General features: G+C 37.4%; 1 protein-coding gene across 3 annotated transcripts in view; it reads left to right on the plus strand.

Moving 5' to 3' along the window:
- LOC127412272 (proto-oncogene tyrosine-protein kinase receptor Ret-like) overlaps positions 1-15,662 on the plus strand; it is a 48,803-nt gene extending 33,141 nt beyond the window's left edge. For 2 of the 3 annotated variants that reach the window (XM_051648505.1, XM_051648503.1), the window contains exons 5-20: positions 581-776; positions 875-1,074; positions 2,404-2,686; positions 2,941-3,072; positions 4,685-4,795; positions 5,123-5,233; positions 5,369-5,625; positions 5,806-5,953; positions 6,101-6,208; positions 6,305-6,519; positions 6,666-6,788; positions 7,249-7,319; positions 7,486-7,623; positions 8,174-8,273; positions 12,829-12,976; positions 14,847-15,662. In XM_051648505.1, the coding sequence (XP_051504465.1) occupies positions 581-776; positions 875-1,074; positions 2,404-2,686; positions 2,941-3,072; positions 4,685-4,795; positions 5,123-5,233; positions 5,369-5,625; positions 5,806-5,953; positions 6,101-6,208; positions 6,305-6,519; positions 6,666-6,788; positions 7,249-7,319; positions 7,486-7,623; positions 8,174-8,273; positions 12,829-12,976; positions 14,847-15,004 (2,499 nt within the window). In that variant the 3' untranslated portion in view covers positions 15,005-15,662. The remainder of the gene's footprint in view (positions 1-580; positions 777-874; positions 1,075-2,403; positions 2,687-2,940; positions 3,073-4,684; positions 4,796-5,122; positions 5,234-5,368; positions 5,626-5,805; positions 5,954-6,100; positions 6,209-6,304; positions 6,520-6,665; positions 6,789-7,248; positions 7,320-7,485; positions 7,624-8,173; positions 8,274-12,828; positions 12,977-14,846) is intronic. The other variant, XM_051648504.1, reaches the window with a different exon arrangement.
- The last annotated feature ends 3,514 nt before the right edge of the window (positions 15,663-19,176 follow it).

Genomic DNA, 19,176 nt, shown 5'->3' on the forward strand with positions numbered 1-19,176 from the left:
GTCCCCTGGTGGAGGCAATGGCTCCTTCGCTTCCTGGCGGATGGCAGTGGCTCCTCCGTCTCCTGGTGGACCGCTCCAGTACCATCGAACCAACCCTCCTCGGCTTCGCGATCCTCCGTCAGCGACGAGGGCTCTCTGACGGCGCGTCTTCCTCCAGTCTCGGGTTTCGGCACCAGTGTAACAGATCTCTACTTGTTCGGGAAAGGAGGAAGCAGGAACCGGATAACAATCAACAGACTTTTAATAAAACACTGGCGAAGACTGAACATAAACAAAAGTGCACACACACATGAATACTGCTGCGTACGTCTCTCTCTCTCTCTCTCTCTCTCTCTGGCATCCCCGGCTCCTCCTTTTATCTCTCTCCTGCTGATTGGGCAACTCAGCACCGGGCGTGCATCCTCTCGGCCCGGCCACGCCTTCCTCCTCGTCACATTAGTCATTTGTAGTGGATTTCTATTTTTAAGTAACTTACTCAACACTGATTACTGCCATGAACCCTATGTTGAAGATCCCTGTTTTAATATGTGAATTAAAGAAGTGGAATCATAACCATAATCATTATCTTTTCTTTTTGTAGGGTACAATCTGTGGAAGTCTGTCTGTATACGACAGGGACACAACACCTGTTTATCCCAGTGATCAAAGTCAGAATAAATTTGTTGGTACCCTGCTGACGAATGACCCCTGGGTCAGAAACACATTTACTATCGAACCGAAATTCAGGGAAGAAAAAGCTGTCTTTAGCAATGTGCGGGGGACAGTTCATGAATATAGTGAGTAACAAAAAAAGAATACACATTACTTAAAGAATTCTGTGTTTTTAAAGAATTGGGTGTTCTGAATTGTCCTTCATCCTGTTGTGTGCCCTCAGAGCTGAAGCTCAGTCAGAACGTGTCTGTGACAGAGACACGCTCATTTCAGTTGGACTACCTGGTCAATGACACCACTTTCCCAGGCCCTGAGGGAACAGTGCTGTTACATTTCAATGTCACTGTTCTGCCAGTTCCTATTCATTTCACCAATATCACCTACTTCTTCACCATGTCACGGAAATCAACGACATACTCCCAGGTGCTTAAATTACGTTTTAGTCATTATTATTGGAAATCTGTACATGTGCTAGTAGGGGTATAGAAGTGTGATTTTCAAGGTTCCCAAGGCAATGGAAAACATGGAAATATCATGGAATTTTAAATAGTCATTTCCAGGATTTAAAAAGTTTATGAAAATCTCTTAAGTGGCTATACATTTTTCTAGTTATGCTTAGATTTAAAATATTTAATTGCCTAGAAATTGCTTTGAAATTGAAATAGCTGTGAGTTCAATCTCTATCAAATGATTTTAAAAATATCCTTATCCATTAATCATGAACCCAGGACAATATTACAATCAATATTATTTAGAAAATATCCTGGTTGATGTCTCCCTTCTCAATGGTGTAGATTTGGTTTGAAAATGGGGGGAGGGGACTCCAAATGTGGGTCATTGGGGTTGTAATGTTTCATTACAACACATTACACAGTGCATAAAAACAGTTTATTACATGAGGAAGGCTTGAAATGCATCTGAAATGCCTGTCTGCTTTCCTCACCCTGAAAAAAAAAAAAAACTAATAATTTCTATGGACGCCATTAACAACTCACTGACTCCACATAAGACTCTATATTTCATGTTTTCTAAATACATTAAAAAAAATTGTGTGGGTAACAGACCTACTGACCGAAAGTGCACATGTTGTCAGCCACTGACTGTGTCTTGTGAGAAACAAAGTTTTATTCCTGCAGGGGGCACTTGACGTTCTGAAAACCGAATCCTCCATGCATCCACATTTAAATCACTGAACGTTTTATATCCCTTAGTTTGGAGACATTTTACACTGGATAGTTATTTTTTATAAAAACTGATAATCGCAAGGATTCATACCTGTGAATAGAAATCCACATCAGCATTTTCTAAAAAAAAATTTTTTTAAATCCTCATCCAGTAATAAGACATGACTGTGATTTTTTCAGCACTTTAAAAAGTAACAGGTACCACGTGATACCACCATCTACACTAGAGGGGAATTGCGCAACACTAGTTGAGCGATAGATACAAACTCGTATAACGGACGGGGGACATCAGTTTTTTGTCTGATTATGACAGACTTACAGTCACGCAATTGCAAGGTGTCTCATAACTAAATTATTTTCAGCATTGATAAAAAATATATAAACAAGGACAGATGCATGATTGGTAACCCCACCCCTTCAATTCTACGGAAAATATTTTTAGAAAATATCCTGGTTGTTGTATCCCTCGTAGATAAAATGAGTTCTATGTATGCAAGTTCAAGTGGGATTATATATATTTTTTTCAGCCTAATGTGTGACATAACTCTGTTGTTTTTGTCTTTATTAGATTGCAAAAGTCTGTGTGGACAGCTGTTTGAAGTTTAAGGGCATTGAGGTTGGATATCAGCTAGAAATAGTGGACAGGAACATCTCTGCTGATGCTCAGTCATGCTACGCAGCAGTTAGCATTGCACAGAGCCAAAACGAGATGTCTGGTGTTCTCTATGTAAATGACACTGATGCGTTACGCAGAGCAGAGTGCCAAGAGCTCCAGTATGTGGTTATTGCCCAAGAGCAACAGAACCAGCTGCAGGCCAAGACTCAGCTCATCATCATGTTCGAGGGTGAAGGTACAGTAAGTCAGCAAGATGACCAAGAAACAGTTGACTGTTAGGGTTAAAAGTGGTTCAGTGGTTGAATTTGTGCCTGTTCAAGACAGTAGTGTTGAACAGGATTAACATGTTCGAGACATAGGAGTGCTGAACAGTATTAACATGACCATTAATCTAGCTCACCTACTCTCAGAGTGTTGCTGTGTTGATCCAGGTCCTAGAGAGATTATGACTTTGTCCTATGCTTTTTCATATCTGGCTGTGTCTTGTAGCAGATCTTATGAGGATGGACGAGCAGCGGGTTTTGGCTTGTGCAGAGCGGAGACAGCGAGGGGAGTGTGAGGCGTCTCGAGGCCTGGGAGCCCCCACAGGCAGATGCCAGTGGAGACAAGGCAACGATAAAGGTTACCCACTATTTTACTTGATTTCTCATTACTCTAATGTAGTGTTGTATTTAGGGCTGAAATGATTAGTCTACGTTATCGACAATGTCGACAATATGGTTGCTTAGGAGACCTGGTTGGAGTCACTCAGCACGCCCTGGGATTCGAACTAGCGAACTAGCGAACTCCAGGGGTGGTAGCCAGCGTATTTTACCACTGAGCTACCCAGGCCCCATGACAATAAAAAATTGTTGACAAAAATTTCCATTGTCGAATATTCGTTTGATCTCATTTAATGTAATATGAGTTCATATTAAACTCTAATGATGACGTGCGAGAACAGCACTGCAGTTCACGCCTGACTGAGGAGAGGAAGAATTACACAGATCACAGTCCAGATGCACTCTAAACTTTCCAAGCAGCTTCAGGTTATGTAGATTGCAAAATATGAGGGAATTATAATGCAAAAATACAAAATAAGTAAATACAGAAGCCACCCTCGTTGTGGAATAAGCAGAGCCGGAGCTCTTTAAAGGAAACACCCTGGCATTACATCTTAATCGCAGTTATATTTAATGCATTATAGCTTTATTAAAGTTCAAATAATATGGAATGTATTATACATGTGAATAACTATGTAACACAGTTCAATGGAAAGGAGGAGGCGAGACCGGCTTAACAATTTAAATAATAGTTTAATAACAAACTTAAACAAAAAGACAAACACATGCCGGGCAGCTGCCCGTAACTCTCTCTCTCCCTGGAACTGCCGCCTGTGGTTGCCTTTATCCCTCTCGAGGGCTTGATTAGCCTGATTAGGGGCCGGGTGTGCAGCATCACGACCCGGCCCCGCCCTCCTCCCTGCCACAAACTCCAAACTCCGAAACTGTCATTCCTCGTTGCGGTCAGCGCCTATTTTATGAGTTGCGCGAATGTCCCGATCTAAGGGGGAGAGATTGAAACTGCATCCGGCTGAGGCACACTCTGTTGCGGGGACACTCGTCCCTCGAGTGCTGGCTCGCGACTTATTGAATCATAATATATGTGTCACTGTGCATTTCTTGTCATGAAGAAAATTGGCAATATACAGCTTTATTAATAAGAGAGAAGTTTAAGAGTTAAAGATGGATTGAAGTGAACAAAAAGGTGAGAGAGGGTAGTCTTTGCCCCATTATACACTGCAACAAAATACGTTTTTGATTTGTTTTTGTTTTGACTTGTTTTCCAATATAAATATCTAAAACTCTTTTAAAACAACGTACATTTTCTTTAGCAGCTATACTGCAGAAGAAAAAAATAGTTTTCTGAGAATGTTGAATATAATATTAAAAATACAAATATTTTAAAATATCTAAAAATCCTTTAAAAAAAGATGCATTCACCTGAGAAGCAGCATATAAGATATTTAGACTTGCTTTTAGAGAATAAATCTTGAATATAAGTATATTTTGTCTTTACTGCACTCACAGAAGAATAACCATCTTTAGTTGCAGCCCTAGTTGTATTGTATTAGATGAAATCTCAAACAACATGGAATCAAATACACTGCACTTACAATATTACTTTGGAACTGTTTCCACAGTTTTTACCTGTTAATATTAAATCATTCTGTATCTTTCTTTTACTTTTGCAGGAATATCTGAAAAATATTCCACTTGTTCCCCTGACCTCCGCACATGTCCGGATGGTTACTGTGATGTAATTGAAAGCAAAGATATATCCATATGTCCTCAGGATTGCACCAGTGAGAGAAATTTTAGCTTTTATTGTGTGACTTTTTATATCAGTTCATTCATTAAAAAAATGATTAAAATATATTTAAAAGAAATAATACATATTATTGATTAAATATTTATTTAGTATTATTTATTATTAAATATTAAAACTTTTTAGTGTTTTAATTCATGTTATTATAATAAATAAATAGTAAATGTATTATTATTATTAATAAACATAATAATATATTATTAATATTAACATATTAATTTACATTAATTAATAGCCCTTTGTAAATCCGCAATTGTGCTTTAGGAGGGGCAACAACTATAACAACAATATGTATTTTTGTCAGGTCAACCCATAATCGGGGGTCACGAGAGAGGCCTATATGGAATTAAAGCAGGATATGGGACTTGCTACTGTTTCTCAGAGAAGTGCTTCTGTGAAAAGGATGAAATGGAAGGTGAGCTAAAAGATTTTGGATGATTTAAATACCATATATCTGATGTATTTTCTATCTGTAAAATACCAAAATTAACAAATTGCTTTGTTGACTCATGTGATTGTACCTAATTGTGGTTCTGTGTCTCTTTTTCAGAGGCTATCTGTGACGACATGTGTAAGACAGTCATTGCAACTGGTGTCCTCCTCTCCTTCATTGTCTCCATCCTCCTGTCCTCGTACGTTTTCCACCGTTTTCACAATAGCACACCCAAGCCGCCCATCGCCTCAGCTGAAATGACCTTCCGTCGGCCGGCTCAGTCTTACCCAATCAGTTACTCAGCCAGTAATATTCGGCGAGCTTCTCTAGATTCCATGGAAAATCAGGTGGCCATTGACACCTTCAAAATACCTGTGAGTTTGTTTGCTTGGTTCTTCCATTTTAACATATTTTTTCACTTCAGAGCCCATTACTTGTTGATCTATACAACATAAAGTTTACCTGGTGAATGATATGATTGAGATTGTTGAGAGAGCAGTTTGCTTCTATTCTGTTAAACTTTACTGATTTTTTCCCCTCATTTCTATTAACAGGAAGATCCAAAATGGGAGTTCCCACGAAAGAACCTGGTTCTGGGTAAAACTCTTGGAGAAGGAGAGTTTGGGAAGGTTGTGAAGGCCACTGCATTTCGTCTTAAAGGAAAAGCTGGATACACTACAGTTGCTGTAAAAATGTTGAAAGGTATCACATAACTTAAAAGTAGGAGTAGATGCAATTTATCCTCAAAAAGGACTAAAATATGACTTAATTAATTTCAAAGCTGGATCTGCACTGAAAATGGTGTCTGAAATTATTTGCTTAGCATTCATTATTTTCATTTTCCCACAGAAAATGCCTCTCACAGTGAGCTTCGGGATCTTCTTTCAGAGTTCACATTGCTCAAGCAGGTTAATCACCCTCATGTAATAAAGATGTATGGAGCCTGCAGCCAGGATGGTAGGATGTTATATAAAAATATGATACAATAAATACAATAATACAGTGATTTCTGTTTTATTTTCCCTGTGTGCTTACAAAACTCAATCTGTTCAGGTCCATTATACTTAATTGTTGAGTATGCCAAGTATGGCTCACTGCGCAACTTCCTGAGAGAGAGTCGGAAAGTTGGACCCAGCTATATGGGCAATGATGCCAACCGTAACTCCAGCTACTTGGAAAACCCAGATGAAAGAGCGCTGACCATGGGTGATCTCATCTCTTTTGCATGGCAGATCTCCAGAGGAATGCAATACTTGGCAGAAATGAAGGTATGTCAGAAGTTTATGGAATGTCCACCTTTTTTATTTGTTAAGGAGATTACAGGTTTTGTGTTTTAAAGATGTAAATACTTAGGTTTGAGTTTGAAGTTTATGGAGTGCAGCAGTGAAAGAAATGTTTATTAGTATGCTTTTAGCTTGTTCACAGAGACCTTGCTGCCAGGAACGTGCTTGTGGCAGAGGGAAGGAAGATGAAAATATCAGACTTTGGTTTGTCTCGAGATGTCTATGAGGAAGATTCATATGTGAAGAGGAGCAAGGTGATAAAACTGTTTTTTTTTGTTACTTTGCAGCTGTTTTCTTAAAAAAAAAAAAAAAAATATATATATATATATATATATATATATATATATATATATATATATATATATCGCAAAAGATGTAATTAATTGCAGCAATCAAGAAAACCCTATGTTACAGGTTTTGGATATTAGTTCCATTATGTAGAAAATATATTGAGATGCCATTTTTTTCTTGCATATGGTTTAATATTTTTTTTTTGAATAATTTGCTACATTTACATGTGTTCTTATTGTACTTATACATTCTTAATGTACATGTGTACTTATTATATGTGTTCTGCAACACATGTAGACTTAATACTTTAGTTCCATACTCAAGAAACCCTATTCAGAACCCTATTTTAATTTCATTTGCATTTTTACAGTTTGTTAGGCTTATTACAATACATAAATGTCATAATGTGTTCTCAATTTCCAGGGTCGTATTCCTGTCAAATGGATGGCTATAGAGTCTTTGTTTGACCACATCTACACCACACAAAGTGATGTGTAAGTCATTGCAGAGTTGCATGAAACACACATAACTACTGTATAACCTGAGACTAGTTTTAACGCATATTTACATGTATAGTTACCATCTATTATTCACATTTACCATATGAAGAATTAGTCTAAATAGGATTTGTTCCATTCCTTCTCCTTTTTCTCTCATTAGCTGGTCTTTTGGTGTTCTCTTATGGGAGATTGTGACACTAGGTGGAAACCCCTACCCAGGCATTGCTCCAGAACGGCTTTTCAACCTTCTAAAGACAGGCTACAGGATGGAGAAACCAGAGAACTGCACAGAAGAAATGTGTGTTTATTACTGATTTTAAACAACAGACATTATGCCATCAGTAGAATCATTTTATTGTATTGTAATTTTATTATAAAGGTGAAGTGCGTAATTTCTGTGCCGCAAGTGGTACCAAAATAATTTTCAAACAGATTTCCCTAACACTTCTCCATCTTCCATTGGTCGGCCAATGTTGCTGTGTCAGACTGGTTGGGATGTTCAAACAAACAGAAATGTTTTGATGGTGCCACAGACACACAGTGTTTATGCTTTTCAGAGAGATCGGGATAGTAGAACATATTGAAAAAATTACACACTTCACCTTTGAAAAGCTGAAAAATTTAATAGTTCCCAATGTCACCTAGAGTATTCACCATTTCAACATTTCAATTAGCATATTTTTCAGTTTATGATTTTAGAAACCGTGAAACAACAATGTACTTGTTTTTTTATGTATTTTCTGCATTTCTCTTAAAAATATACCATTTATTTAGGCACAACAAACACAAATATATATAAAAAATATATTATATATATCAGGTAATAAATGCTATGTTATTTAATGTAGGTACAATCTGATGCTTCGTTGTTGGAAACAAGAGCCAGATAAGCGTCCCAACTTCTCAGACATCAGCAAAGAACTCGAGAAGATGATGGTGAAAAGCCGAGTAAGAATACAAGGAATACTTCTCTCACAAAAAAACATACAGATGCAAATCCACACTCACCAAAACTTTGTAGGGTAAACTTGTGTTTCTGATAGAAAGCTGATACAAATTTGGTACAGTAGAATGTTATACAGTTATCCTTAAAAGGACATGCCATCCAAAGCTGAATAGTCAAGCTAAGTATTTACTCTCACTAATTGTTTAATATATAATATGTTTATTCATGTTTTATGGTAATGATGAAGAATTCCTCAAGGTAAGTGACAATGTTTAAATTAAACCAGTGGATAAACAAAACGACATGCATGGAGATAGTCTAGGTTCTTCTAGTTTGTAATTTTTATAAATATTCATTATTCAGCCTTCATTAATAATAATACCTCTAGTGAGCTGTTATTCTTGAAACTCCCTGATGTATTATTATACATTTAGTTGTGCTGACATTTTTCACAAATTTTGCAATTTCCCAACCTGCTGTCTAGTTAAAGGAATATTTTGGGTTCAGTTAAAGTTAAGCTCAATCGACAGCATTGGTGGCATAATATTGATTACCACAAAAATGTATTTTGATTTGCATCTCCCTTCAAAAATGTGGGTTACATTGAGGCCCTTACAATGTAAGTGATTGTGGCCAATCCGTTAATGTTAACATACTCACCATTTCAAAAGTATAACCACAAGACATAAACAATATGCATGTTAACTGTTTTAAGCAACTTACTTCCTGGGTATTGAAGATCTGAGGCTTTACTGCGAGAATACGACAAAATGTAATTAATTTAATTAATTAAATTTTAATTATATTTATTTATCACACATTATACATTTGCACATATACAGTGAAATTCTTTTTTTTTCACATATCCCAGCTAGGCTGGGGTCAGAGTGCAGGGTCAGCTATGATACGGCGCCCCTGGAGCAGATGGGGTCAAGGGCCTTGCTCAAGGGCCCAACAGTGGCATCTTGGTGGTGCTGGGGCTTGAACCCCCGACCTTCTGATCAGTAACCCAGAGCCTTAACCACCCCCATGACAACCCCCAACTTCCAATTCACAAAGATATTCCAACTCTAAGAATCCAGAGACTTAAATCGAGGAAGACTCCCATAATTAAAACTGAACATTTGAGTGTAAGCAATTACAGTTCTAGAGAAGAGTGGACATGTTTATGGAATTTGCAAGTAGATCCTCATTTAGCAAACTGGTTTGTAAATTACAATCAGGATATTGCCGGTACCCAACTCAGTTGTAAGTTATGGGTATCCCTTAACAGAATCCGTACCGGTCATGGTAAATGTGCAGATTCTCTGCATAAGTGGGGAAAAACATCTTCCCCACAGTGCGACTGTGGCACACCAAACCTTGCATTCCATCACATTGCCACTGAATGTCACCTCCGATCCTATCAGGGAAATTGGGTCGATTTTATGGAGGCAGTACCATCTGCGTTAAATTGGATCAGACAACTGGATATTGATATATGATCATTTTAACTATTCTGTTATATTGTTACTTTTATATTTTGAATCATATGCGCTTATACAATGTACTAAACAATCCTTTTATACTGCATGTAAACCATACGCTACATAAAATTAATTAATCTGCCTTTAAACCCTCCAAAGAATTTCCCCATTCACTTCAATTGTAAGTGCCTCACTGTTACTTTGATTTTTATTTTTATTTTTAAGAAAAGGAGGGACAAGTCAAAATATTTTTTTGTGGTAATCAGCATTATGCCACAAGTGCTGTCGATTAAGCTTAACTTGTATTTAACCAAGAATAGTTCTTTAAGAATGTTGACTAGTGCATACTGCCCAGTAACAGCTTTTCAACTGGGCACCTTTCATTGGCCCAAACAGGACATTAAGTATTTGGGCATTTTATTCCCAGCAAATTTATGTGATTTAGTTAGAGTTAATTTTGACCCTTTAATTAAAAGGTTTTCGAGTGATGTGGGCAGGTGGGCTTCATTACATTTATCAATGATTGATAAGGTTAATGTTATTAAAATGAATGTATTCCAAAATTCAACTACCTGCTACAGTCTCTCCCTGTAGATGTTCCCCTCTCTTATTTCAAACAATTTGATAGCATAGCGAAGTCCTTTATTTGGAATGGAAAACGTCCCAAGTTACATTTCAATAAGTTACATAGGCCGATTGACAAGGGTGGGCTAGGCCTTCTCAAGATTTTTTTTTATTATTATGCGTTCGGTCTGCCCCTCCCTGGTTTCTTGCCTCTATTTCGCCATTGCAAAGCCATTCGATCAAACTAACCGGAGAAGTTAAGTCACACCCCATTATTTCGCATTTGCACATGGTTTGGACTAAAGTGTCCAGAGTGTTTAATTCGGACATTTATTTAAATGTTGCCTCAAGCATATGGCTGAACCCTAAATTACATATTAATAAGTCCCCTTTCTGTTGGTCAGAGTGGATTGGGAGGGGGGTTACTACACTCGGTGACCTATATGACAGTGGAGCACTGAGATCTTTTGATAATTTGGTTCAACATTTTAAGATTCCTAGATCCCAGTTCTTTAGGTTTTTACAGCTGCGCCACCTGCTCTGTACTGTTTTTGGGAGTGGTGTATATCCCCCTAAAGCGGCAGATACTTTGGAAATGGTGATTACTGCTTATGGGAAAGGCCATGAAGCTTCTGTGTATTACTCCCTGTTAATTCAGAGTCTGGGGGATGGAGCTTCGTCTTCTCTCAAGAGATTATGTGAGAAAGATTTAAACTTGGTATTGGAGGAGGGAGAGTGGGCTATGATCCTAAAAAGCACCAGGTCTGCATCTAGAGATGCAAGGATCTGTCTGATGCAGTTTAAGATTTTGCATCGGTTCTACTGGACCCCCTCTTCATTGTATAGGCTTGGTCTTAAAGACTCACCCACCTGCTGGCGATGCCAGTCAGAAGACGGGGACACAACCCATGTTTTTTGGGGTTGTATTAAGATTCAGGAATTTTGGTTGAGGATCCAGCATTTTGTGTGTGATGTACTGGACACTCAGTTTTCATTTTGCCCCAGACTTTGTATTTTGGGAGATGGAGGGGTCCTGAATACAGGAGATATATACATGAAAAACTGGGTCCTAACCAGCGTGATGATTCGCAGACAGCTAATCCTTAGGGTATGGAAGTCAACTGATTCACCCTCATTTCGTGAGTGGTGCACTGAGTTGGGTAAAGTGGCAGCTTTAGAGGAGATGACTTCCAGACGGCTGGGGAACCTGGCAGAAAATGGGGCAGTTATTTGTCTCATTTGGAGAGGTCCTAGTGTGGGGCAGTGGAGGGAGACCTTTTTTTAATATATATATATGTTGAACTTTGTCTTTTTTTATGTACTTATGTATTTCTATTTGTGTGTCTGTTTATATGTGGGTATGAAAATCAATAAAAAAAATTAATAACAACAAAAAAATTTACTTGTAAGCTATTACATTAATGTTAACATGATTGAATTAAGTACAAATGTAGAATTTACTTAATATTTTCAAGTTCACGCTTAAACTAACGTATCCAATGTTGAAAGTATCCTACTTGAGGGGTTACTTCGCTTGGGGGTGGTGGTTCTCTCATCATTTGCTCACCAGACCGGGATTTTTGGAGGAGTGTCTCGGCTCTGTGGATCCATGTGGTGCAGATGGGTGGTGGTTGGGCCTTCGGGGCTCCGGGGGGCAGATGAGGTTGGCATGGATGTGGTCTGCCGGATTCCGGTGGTTTGGTCTGTGTCTTCTGGGGCGATCCGGTTGGTTTTGGGTGGGAGCGGACCGGGGTGTGGCTCCTTTTTCACTGTACATCTTGACAGCGGTCTCCATGGCGGTGGTGGTTTCAGGCTCGATTACGCTTCCTAATGCGCTTTCTAGCGCTCTGCGTATAAGTCGAGCGCTGGGGAGTGTGATTGAGCTTGGAATCATGGTTGTGTCTGGGTACTGCAATGGCGGGATGTGCAGTGGGGGGGGGGGGGGCTGTTATGTTTTGGACTGTTTTCCCCCGGGGCCGGCTGGGTCGCTTCGGAGGACGTGGATTGAGCCGCTGGGGTCGTGTGGATTACTTTTGTGCTGGCTTTGTCTCCTTTTTGGGGCTTCGGGTGTCTGGTCACCATTCACTTGCGTTGTGTTGACCTGCGGAGCTGGGGTATTCTTCTAAAAATCTTTGTTTGTGTTCGGCAGAAGAAGGAAAGTCATGAGGGTGGGTGGATTGTGAGGGAATTTTCATTTTTGGGTGAACTATCCCTTTAATCTTTTCAGCTATATTTACTTCATCACAAAAAAAAAATTTTTTCAATGTACTCTCTGCATAGATATTTCATTGTATCTAAGGATTCTAAGTCTGATATAAGAACATGTATTAAAGTAGTATTTTGGACCCCCCCAAAAAAAGAATTTTGACTAGTGAAAATACCATTATGATTTAAATCTGCCCTTTCCTGTTTTTGACATTTTGCTTAACAAACATTTAAATGTTTCACATGAAACATGAGGTATGACACTGAACATAGTTATGGTACATATACTCTCATTTTCATAACTTTGCTTTCCCTTCATCAGGACTATCTGGACCTTGCGGCCTCCACACCGGCAGATGCCCTGCTATATGACGACTCCCTCTCTGAAGAGGACACACCCTTAGTGGACTGTAGTAACGCCCCTCTCCCTCGAACCCTCCCCTCCACTTGGATTGAAAACAAGCTCTATGGTAGAATTTCCCATGCATTTACTCGATTCTAATACAGGGAACAAAATCAGTTGATGTTTATGGCTTCCATAAGAAGTGCTATGATTGTGCTAATGGCATGGTAGCCAGTGATCTTTGAATACTGCTTGTGTTTTATAGATGATTGAGTTAGTGCTGTAGTGTTTGGATTTAGGGATCAGATGCTTAGTTTGGACCTGCTTCCGATGTACTCTTCTATTTAACATTTTTAAACATTTATTTCAAAGGTATGTTGTCCAAGTATTACCACTGATAAAAAACAAACTCACTTTTTAAATACATTAATATGTATTTTGTTCAATGAAAAAAATAAATTTTAAGATGCATTATTTGTGGATTTTCTACATGGTTTGCAGCGCATTAGGTTAGGTTTACATTTGAAACAGGTCCTGTGTGCTCTGGATGTACTCTATCTGTAATATCCTGGTCATATTACAGAAAATGAATGATGGAATCAGTGCTGAAAAAAGAAGCAGTAAGGCTTTTGAATGAAACAATTCCAAATAAACATACATATGCAAGACTTTGTTAGCCTTCCCCCAGATTGTGCAAAACTGCAAAGGGTTTTAATTGTAGAATTACTAAGCAATAAATGGGCAGCAGAAATGCAGTTGCCATGCATAGACTTCTTAATGTCTATTGTTAATGAGAGTAGAAAAACTTTTTAGGAGAGCACAGATTTTCTTCTGTTTTATTTAAAAACATGTACATAAAATGCCAAAGATGACAGTAGCCACAGTACTGATGTCATGATGGCATCATAGAATAGATGATGTCATAGGGTGACCAGATTCCTGCTTGTGGAAATGTATGTATCCTAACCTAGGCGCAGATCAATACGAAGTAGAGGGTGGATCCACATCTGTAATTGTTGTTACCTTGTACTTTTCGCTGGCAGCAATTTTGCTCCGTGTGCGCTTGACTTTCAAGAGTTTATCATAAAATGCAGAGCAGAAGATGTTTGAAAAGCATTGCCTTCATGACTGTTACACTGAGTCGAGATTTATCCGGTGTCCATGCTGCATTCATTAATATGAGAACACACGCTCCACAGATGCAGATGTCCCAGGCAGGCATAAAACAAACTCCACGATCTTGGCTAAGACTCCGAAGTTGATGGTCTTGCTCTCCAGCTCAGGAAAAACGTCTGTCCATCTCTCAGACAAGGCCGTCTTATTCATGTTCCACTTAGTGATGCGACAAGTGACAATGTTTTTTGCGCAAGCCCACTCATCAAAGAGCATGGTTTCGTCAATCAAACTGAGAGCGGGGGTTCTGGAGTAGAAGTGTTCGAGGCTGCTCTGAATGTCTTTCCATTCTGGGATGTCTCACAGTAGGGCCCACTCAAGTTTTTCTGTGTTCTCCAATGAGCGGCTCCAATTTTGGATAGTTTAATCTAATCATGTACTTCAAATAACACGGTGTGATTTTATTGGTTTTACAAGCTATATCCTTGGCTACCTTTGATTAGAATACTCACGTGACTGAGAAAGTCACATAGGTGATAGAGAAATTTTAGGAGAGGGGAAATACGGGACAAAATGCGATTTTTCTGAATAAGTCGAGACACTAGAAAAAGTGCTTAAATACGGGACTGTCCCGGAAAAAACGGGATGTCAGGCCACCCTATGATGTCACCACAGTGGGTTATTGACATGAATGACACTATAATGTACTCCATGAAAATATCAGGACCAAAGAATGTTCATGTTTCTATCACATGTTAGCTCATCAATTTTACTGACCTGTGTTCAAAACATGCAACAAGCTGAGTTTTGTTTGAGAGCCTTACTGTCTGGACTCTACTTCATGCTTCCTCAATGCAGAAAAAATGATATGTTCTCATTTTTAGGCATGTCATACCCGAACTGGCCAGAGAAGAGCCCGGTACAACTCAACAGACTTGATGCCACTAACCCTGTCTTTACAAGATATGCCAATGATAGTGTTTATGCAAACTGGATGGCTTTGCATTCTCCTGCAAAAATTTTGGACACGCTTGATAGTTAAAAATGCAAACCAAAAATCAGTGGTGGAAAAGACATGGGGGAAGATGTGTATATTTATATAATACTGTATATATCTTACATGATGTTAAAGTCAGTTCCCTTTTATTTCTGCTGTAAAGCCTTTTGTGTAGATCACAGGAGGGGTGGTAATAGATTTCAAATTGGCTGGAATTGCACAGAGCACGCTTCAAGCAGCTCATAGGTAATTGTTACCACAAGAGCCTGTCGGCCGTGTTGTATCATTGCATGACTCTGTACAGTTCAATGTCCATGTTTAAGTGCCTGTGCCGCTTCTGTTATACAGTAGATCACCAGTTACAAATGCATGACCGAGAGATTTTGGTCCTAGTCCAGGAATTAAAGGGAGCTTCTTTACCATCACCTACTGTAGATGTTTGCCAATGATTGTGAAAAAATTGAAACATTTGTTTGAAAATGTACTTATTTTTTTTTTTAATAAATATTGACTCTGCGGTGACCACAAGATATGAATATTGCCATAACAGAATGTCTTTAATTTAATGTAATAAGGTGATTCAACTTCCATTCCTTGTAAACACATTATTTGTGCAACAGTAATGACAATACATACAGCTGAGTGTGATTCCTCATTATATGTTGTTAAAACATTATGTCACAATCAATAAAACTGTTAGATGTCCAAGTGTATACACGTGTTTGTGTGTATAATGCTATTTTATTCTCATACTTTAAGAAAGATCAATAAGGAATTAAAAGTCAAGATCATTATTTCCACATATAAATTCAAACCTGATAATACAGTACATTTTCATCCATTATAGCGTCCATCAAAAACGGTTTGAGTCATGTATTCCATGACATTTTCTATTCTCAAAATTTGTCCAGATAGAGAGTCCACACACAGAGACACATAAAACATACCAGAGCCCCTATATTAAACCACCCAAAATGACACCACTGTTGTGATATGAACATCAAGCCCAATGTATTCTCTGTAAATGTAAAATGGACCTAAGTTAAGTAACTTTTAAAGTAAATTCAATATGAAGCTGTTATGAGTTGTGTTGGTTAAGTTCATAAATACAGTATATCTAAGTATTAAATACAAAACTGTGCAAAAGTTTTAGGCACTTAGTGAGGATGTCTTCAAAAACACTGCCATAAATAGTTTTCATTTATCAATTAACTTCATACAAAGTCCAGTAAACATAAAAAAAAAATAAAAAAAGCTAAATCAATATTTGGTGTGAGCACCTTTGCCTTCAAAACAGCACCAATTATTCTAGGTACACCTGGACAGTTTTTCTTGGTTAGTTAGGAAGTTACAAGCTTCTTTGAGAATTTGCCACAGTTCTTCTATTTATTTAGGCTTTCCCAATTGCTTCTGTCTCAGCACCATCGCTGAATAAATAGACACTATTGTTCATTTTCGTTAAAGATATTCAAACATACAGTGTTCTTGGCATAACTAAGAAATAAAAATATATTGGAGTGCATTTTAAACCTTCTTTTAACAACTCAAATATGTAAAAGATTGTTTCACTTTCATGGTAATTATGAATGAAAGACATTACAAACTACATCTCTTTTAAGAAAAAATAGGGCTTGGACTTCATAGTTTTACACTTGTGTTCATCTTCTAACGACTTGAGAGACTTCAGAAGACATGACGACGTTTCCGGTAAGGCAACATAGTGAGCAACGATACTCCCTGGTTTTTACGGTGCATTGTGGGATTTTTAGGGAGCGAACGTTTTGGTGCACTGGAACGATTTTGCGAATGAGACAGCCCTAAAATCACTCCCTAATCAGTGCCCTAACACTGAACTAGGGAGCTGATTGAGATGCACCCATAAATAACCATCTTAAAACAAATGTTTTTGTAAAACATCTTATGTGCTTAAGAATTTTGCACAGTTCTGTACATGACAGAATTTTCATTTCGGGTGAAATATTCTTTTAATCATTTACTCATACCGCTCCAAACACTTATGACTTTTTAAAATTTGTGGAATACCAAAAAGTGAATTGTTAAGGATATCCTGGGAATATTCATTTCAATACAATGGAAGTGAATGAGTACTGAGGCGGTCAAGCTCTAAATTGACCCCAAAAAAAAAAGGTATTGTAAAAGTAGTATCAGAAGTGGTTCAAACGACTCATTAGGTATATTCCAGCACCTCTGAATTCATACGATAGCAATTGTTTAAGAAAATTATCAACATTTTAGTTGTTATTCACAAATGATATTCCAATGAGCAGAAATTATGAATATGCATCCATAGAACCACAGCAAATTGGATGAACAGATCTTTTTTAATAGAAACCACTAAAAAAGAAACACTATACTGTATATAGCTCAGTAGATGACAAATAACATATGTCCAACAGCTTTTTTCCCAACATGAAGATGTTAGGTTAAAATGTACATGCATGCATAAAGGAATATGTGTATTTTAGGTGCTGTGACAAGTCGTCATTTTATCGCCTTATTTTGATCACCTTTCAGCTTTTTTTCTAGAAGTACAAATAAACTAGTGTCTCAATTAAAATAAGGTCATGGAAACTGCAAGTATATATGTAGAAATTAACATTAAATAAGATTATTAAGTATTGTTCATTGTTAGTTAATGTTAACTAATGTAGTTAACTAATGTTAACAAATACAACCATAAGTGTTACCCATTGAAGTAACACAAAATAAGAAAATGTTGTTTCAAATAGTTTTAGATAGATTTAATTATACAGGACACTGCTGACAATGCTTGAAATTTCATTTCAACAACCCACATAACTATGTGCAAATGTTTATTTAAAGCAACAAAATCAATGAAAACAAAAAGTTGTCCAGAATGTGTGCAAAAGTGAATAAAAGTTAAAACATCAGGGAAAATAAGGTAACTGCAGCAATGTATAATATATAATGTATAATTATGTATAAATAAAATTACATATTTTAAATAGGGCCTATAAACCCAATGCCTTGAAATATATTTGTGAACAAATGTAAAGAATAAACACATACCTCTTAGAGAGCTGACATCTTTGCAGATAGGATGGTTTGGTTATTTTCCCGATTAATTGCTCATATTTTCACTCTATGTGTTTTTTGAGTCTTTATATCGGCAGTGTCTGAATTCCTTCCTGTCTAATAATACTGTGAAAAGAAGCCGCGCTCTAGTTCCCAACAAAGATTTGCGTTATTAATAAATTATGCAGATTAGTGTGATTATTCAGAGCTCATTTTATATGTAATATGATGTTTTTAATTTTCATCATCATTATGATTTGTATGTTAAATGATCAGGTCCATGCGCGTAGCACAATCTCTAGCGTAGAAGCGCTCTGGAAACCATTGGATTGCGGAGAGTATCAAATTAAAAGTCATCAATGTTTTAAATTCCATGATTTGTTCATATGCTTTGCATGTGTTTGCGGGGCCCTGTCAGATATGTCGGCACCCCAGGCGGTCTCCTGTATTGCCTGTTGGATGGGCCGGCCCTGCCAGTGAGCTATTAAGCGCTTCAACTGAATCACTGAGTGAACTGGATCAATTGATTCACTGAAAAGATCTGACTCAAAAGAACGATTCATTCACAAATCAACTACCTCTGTCGTGAATTCTCATGAACGTGCTGAGGAGAGCGAGCTGGAGTGCATGTTTTCAGTCAATAACAACAAATTTCAGTCTGTTTCTCATATAATCGCTATTTCAGAAGACTTAGAATATAATGCACGAGTCCTGTAGACCACTTTTATAATATTGTATGCAGTGGTCGATTTGTAAAAAGAATTTACAGGGGGGTGGTGTAGTCAAAGGGGGTCTAATACTTATGGGTTATTGACAAATAAGGTTGTAAAAGGTGTTATAATGAGAAATCTTTTAAAAATCTAGTTTAAAACTTGTGTCAAGTTCTCAGAAATGTAATATTTGTGTCCAATTTGGTTTCATACATTTTTGAAAAACCTTTATAGCATTTTCTACAAAGAAAATAATAAAACAAATGTAACTTTAAAATTGTCATGTGGTGTAACCATTAAGTAAAAAGTATTATAATACTTTCTTTGCACCTTGAATACATGAGAGTTTAAACAACTTAATCATTAATTTCCAAAAAGTTTTCAAACACATTTTTCAAGATAATTATTTTTATATATATATATATATATTTTTTTAGTCAAAAATATCAA

Source organism: Myxocyprinus asiaticus, chromosome 21 (assembly GCF_019703515.2).
Source record: "Myxocyprinus asiaticus isolate MX2 ecotype Aquarium Trade chromosome 21, UBuf_Myxa_2, whole genome shotgun sequence".
Classification (NCBI taxonomy): Eukaryota; Metazoa; Chordata; class Actinopteri; order Cypriniformes; family Catostomidae; genus Myxocyprinus; species Myxocyprinus asiaticus.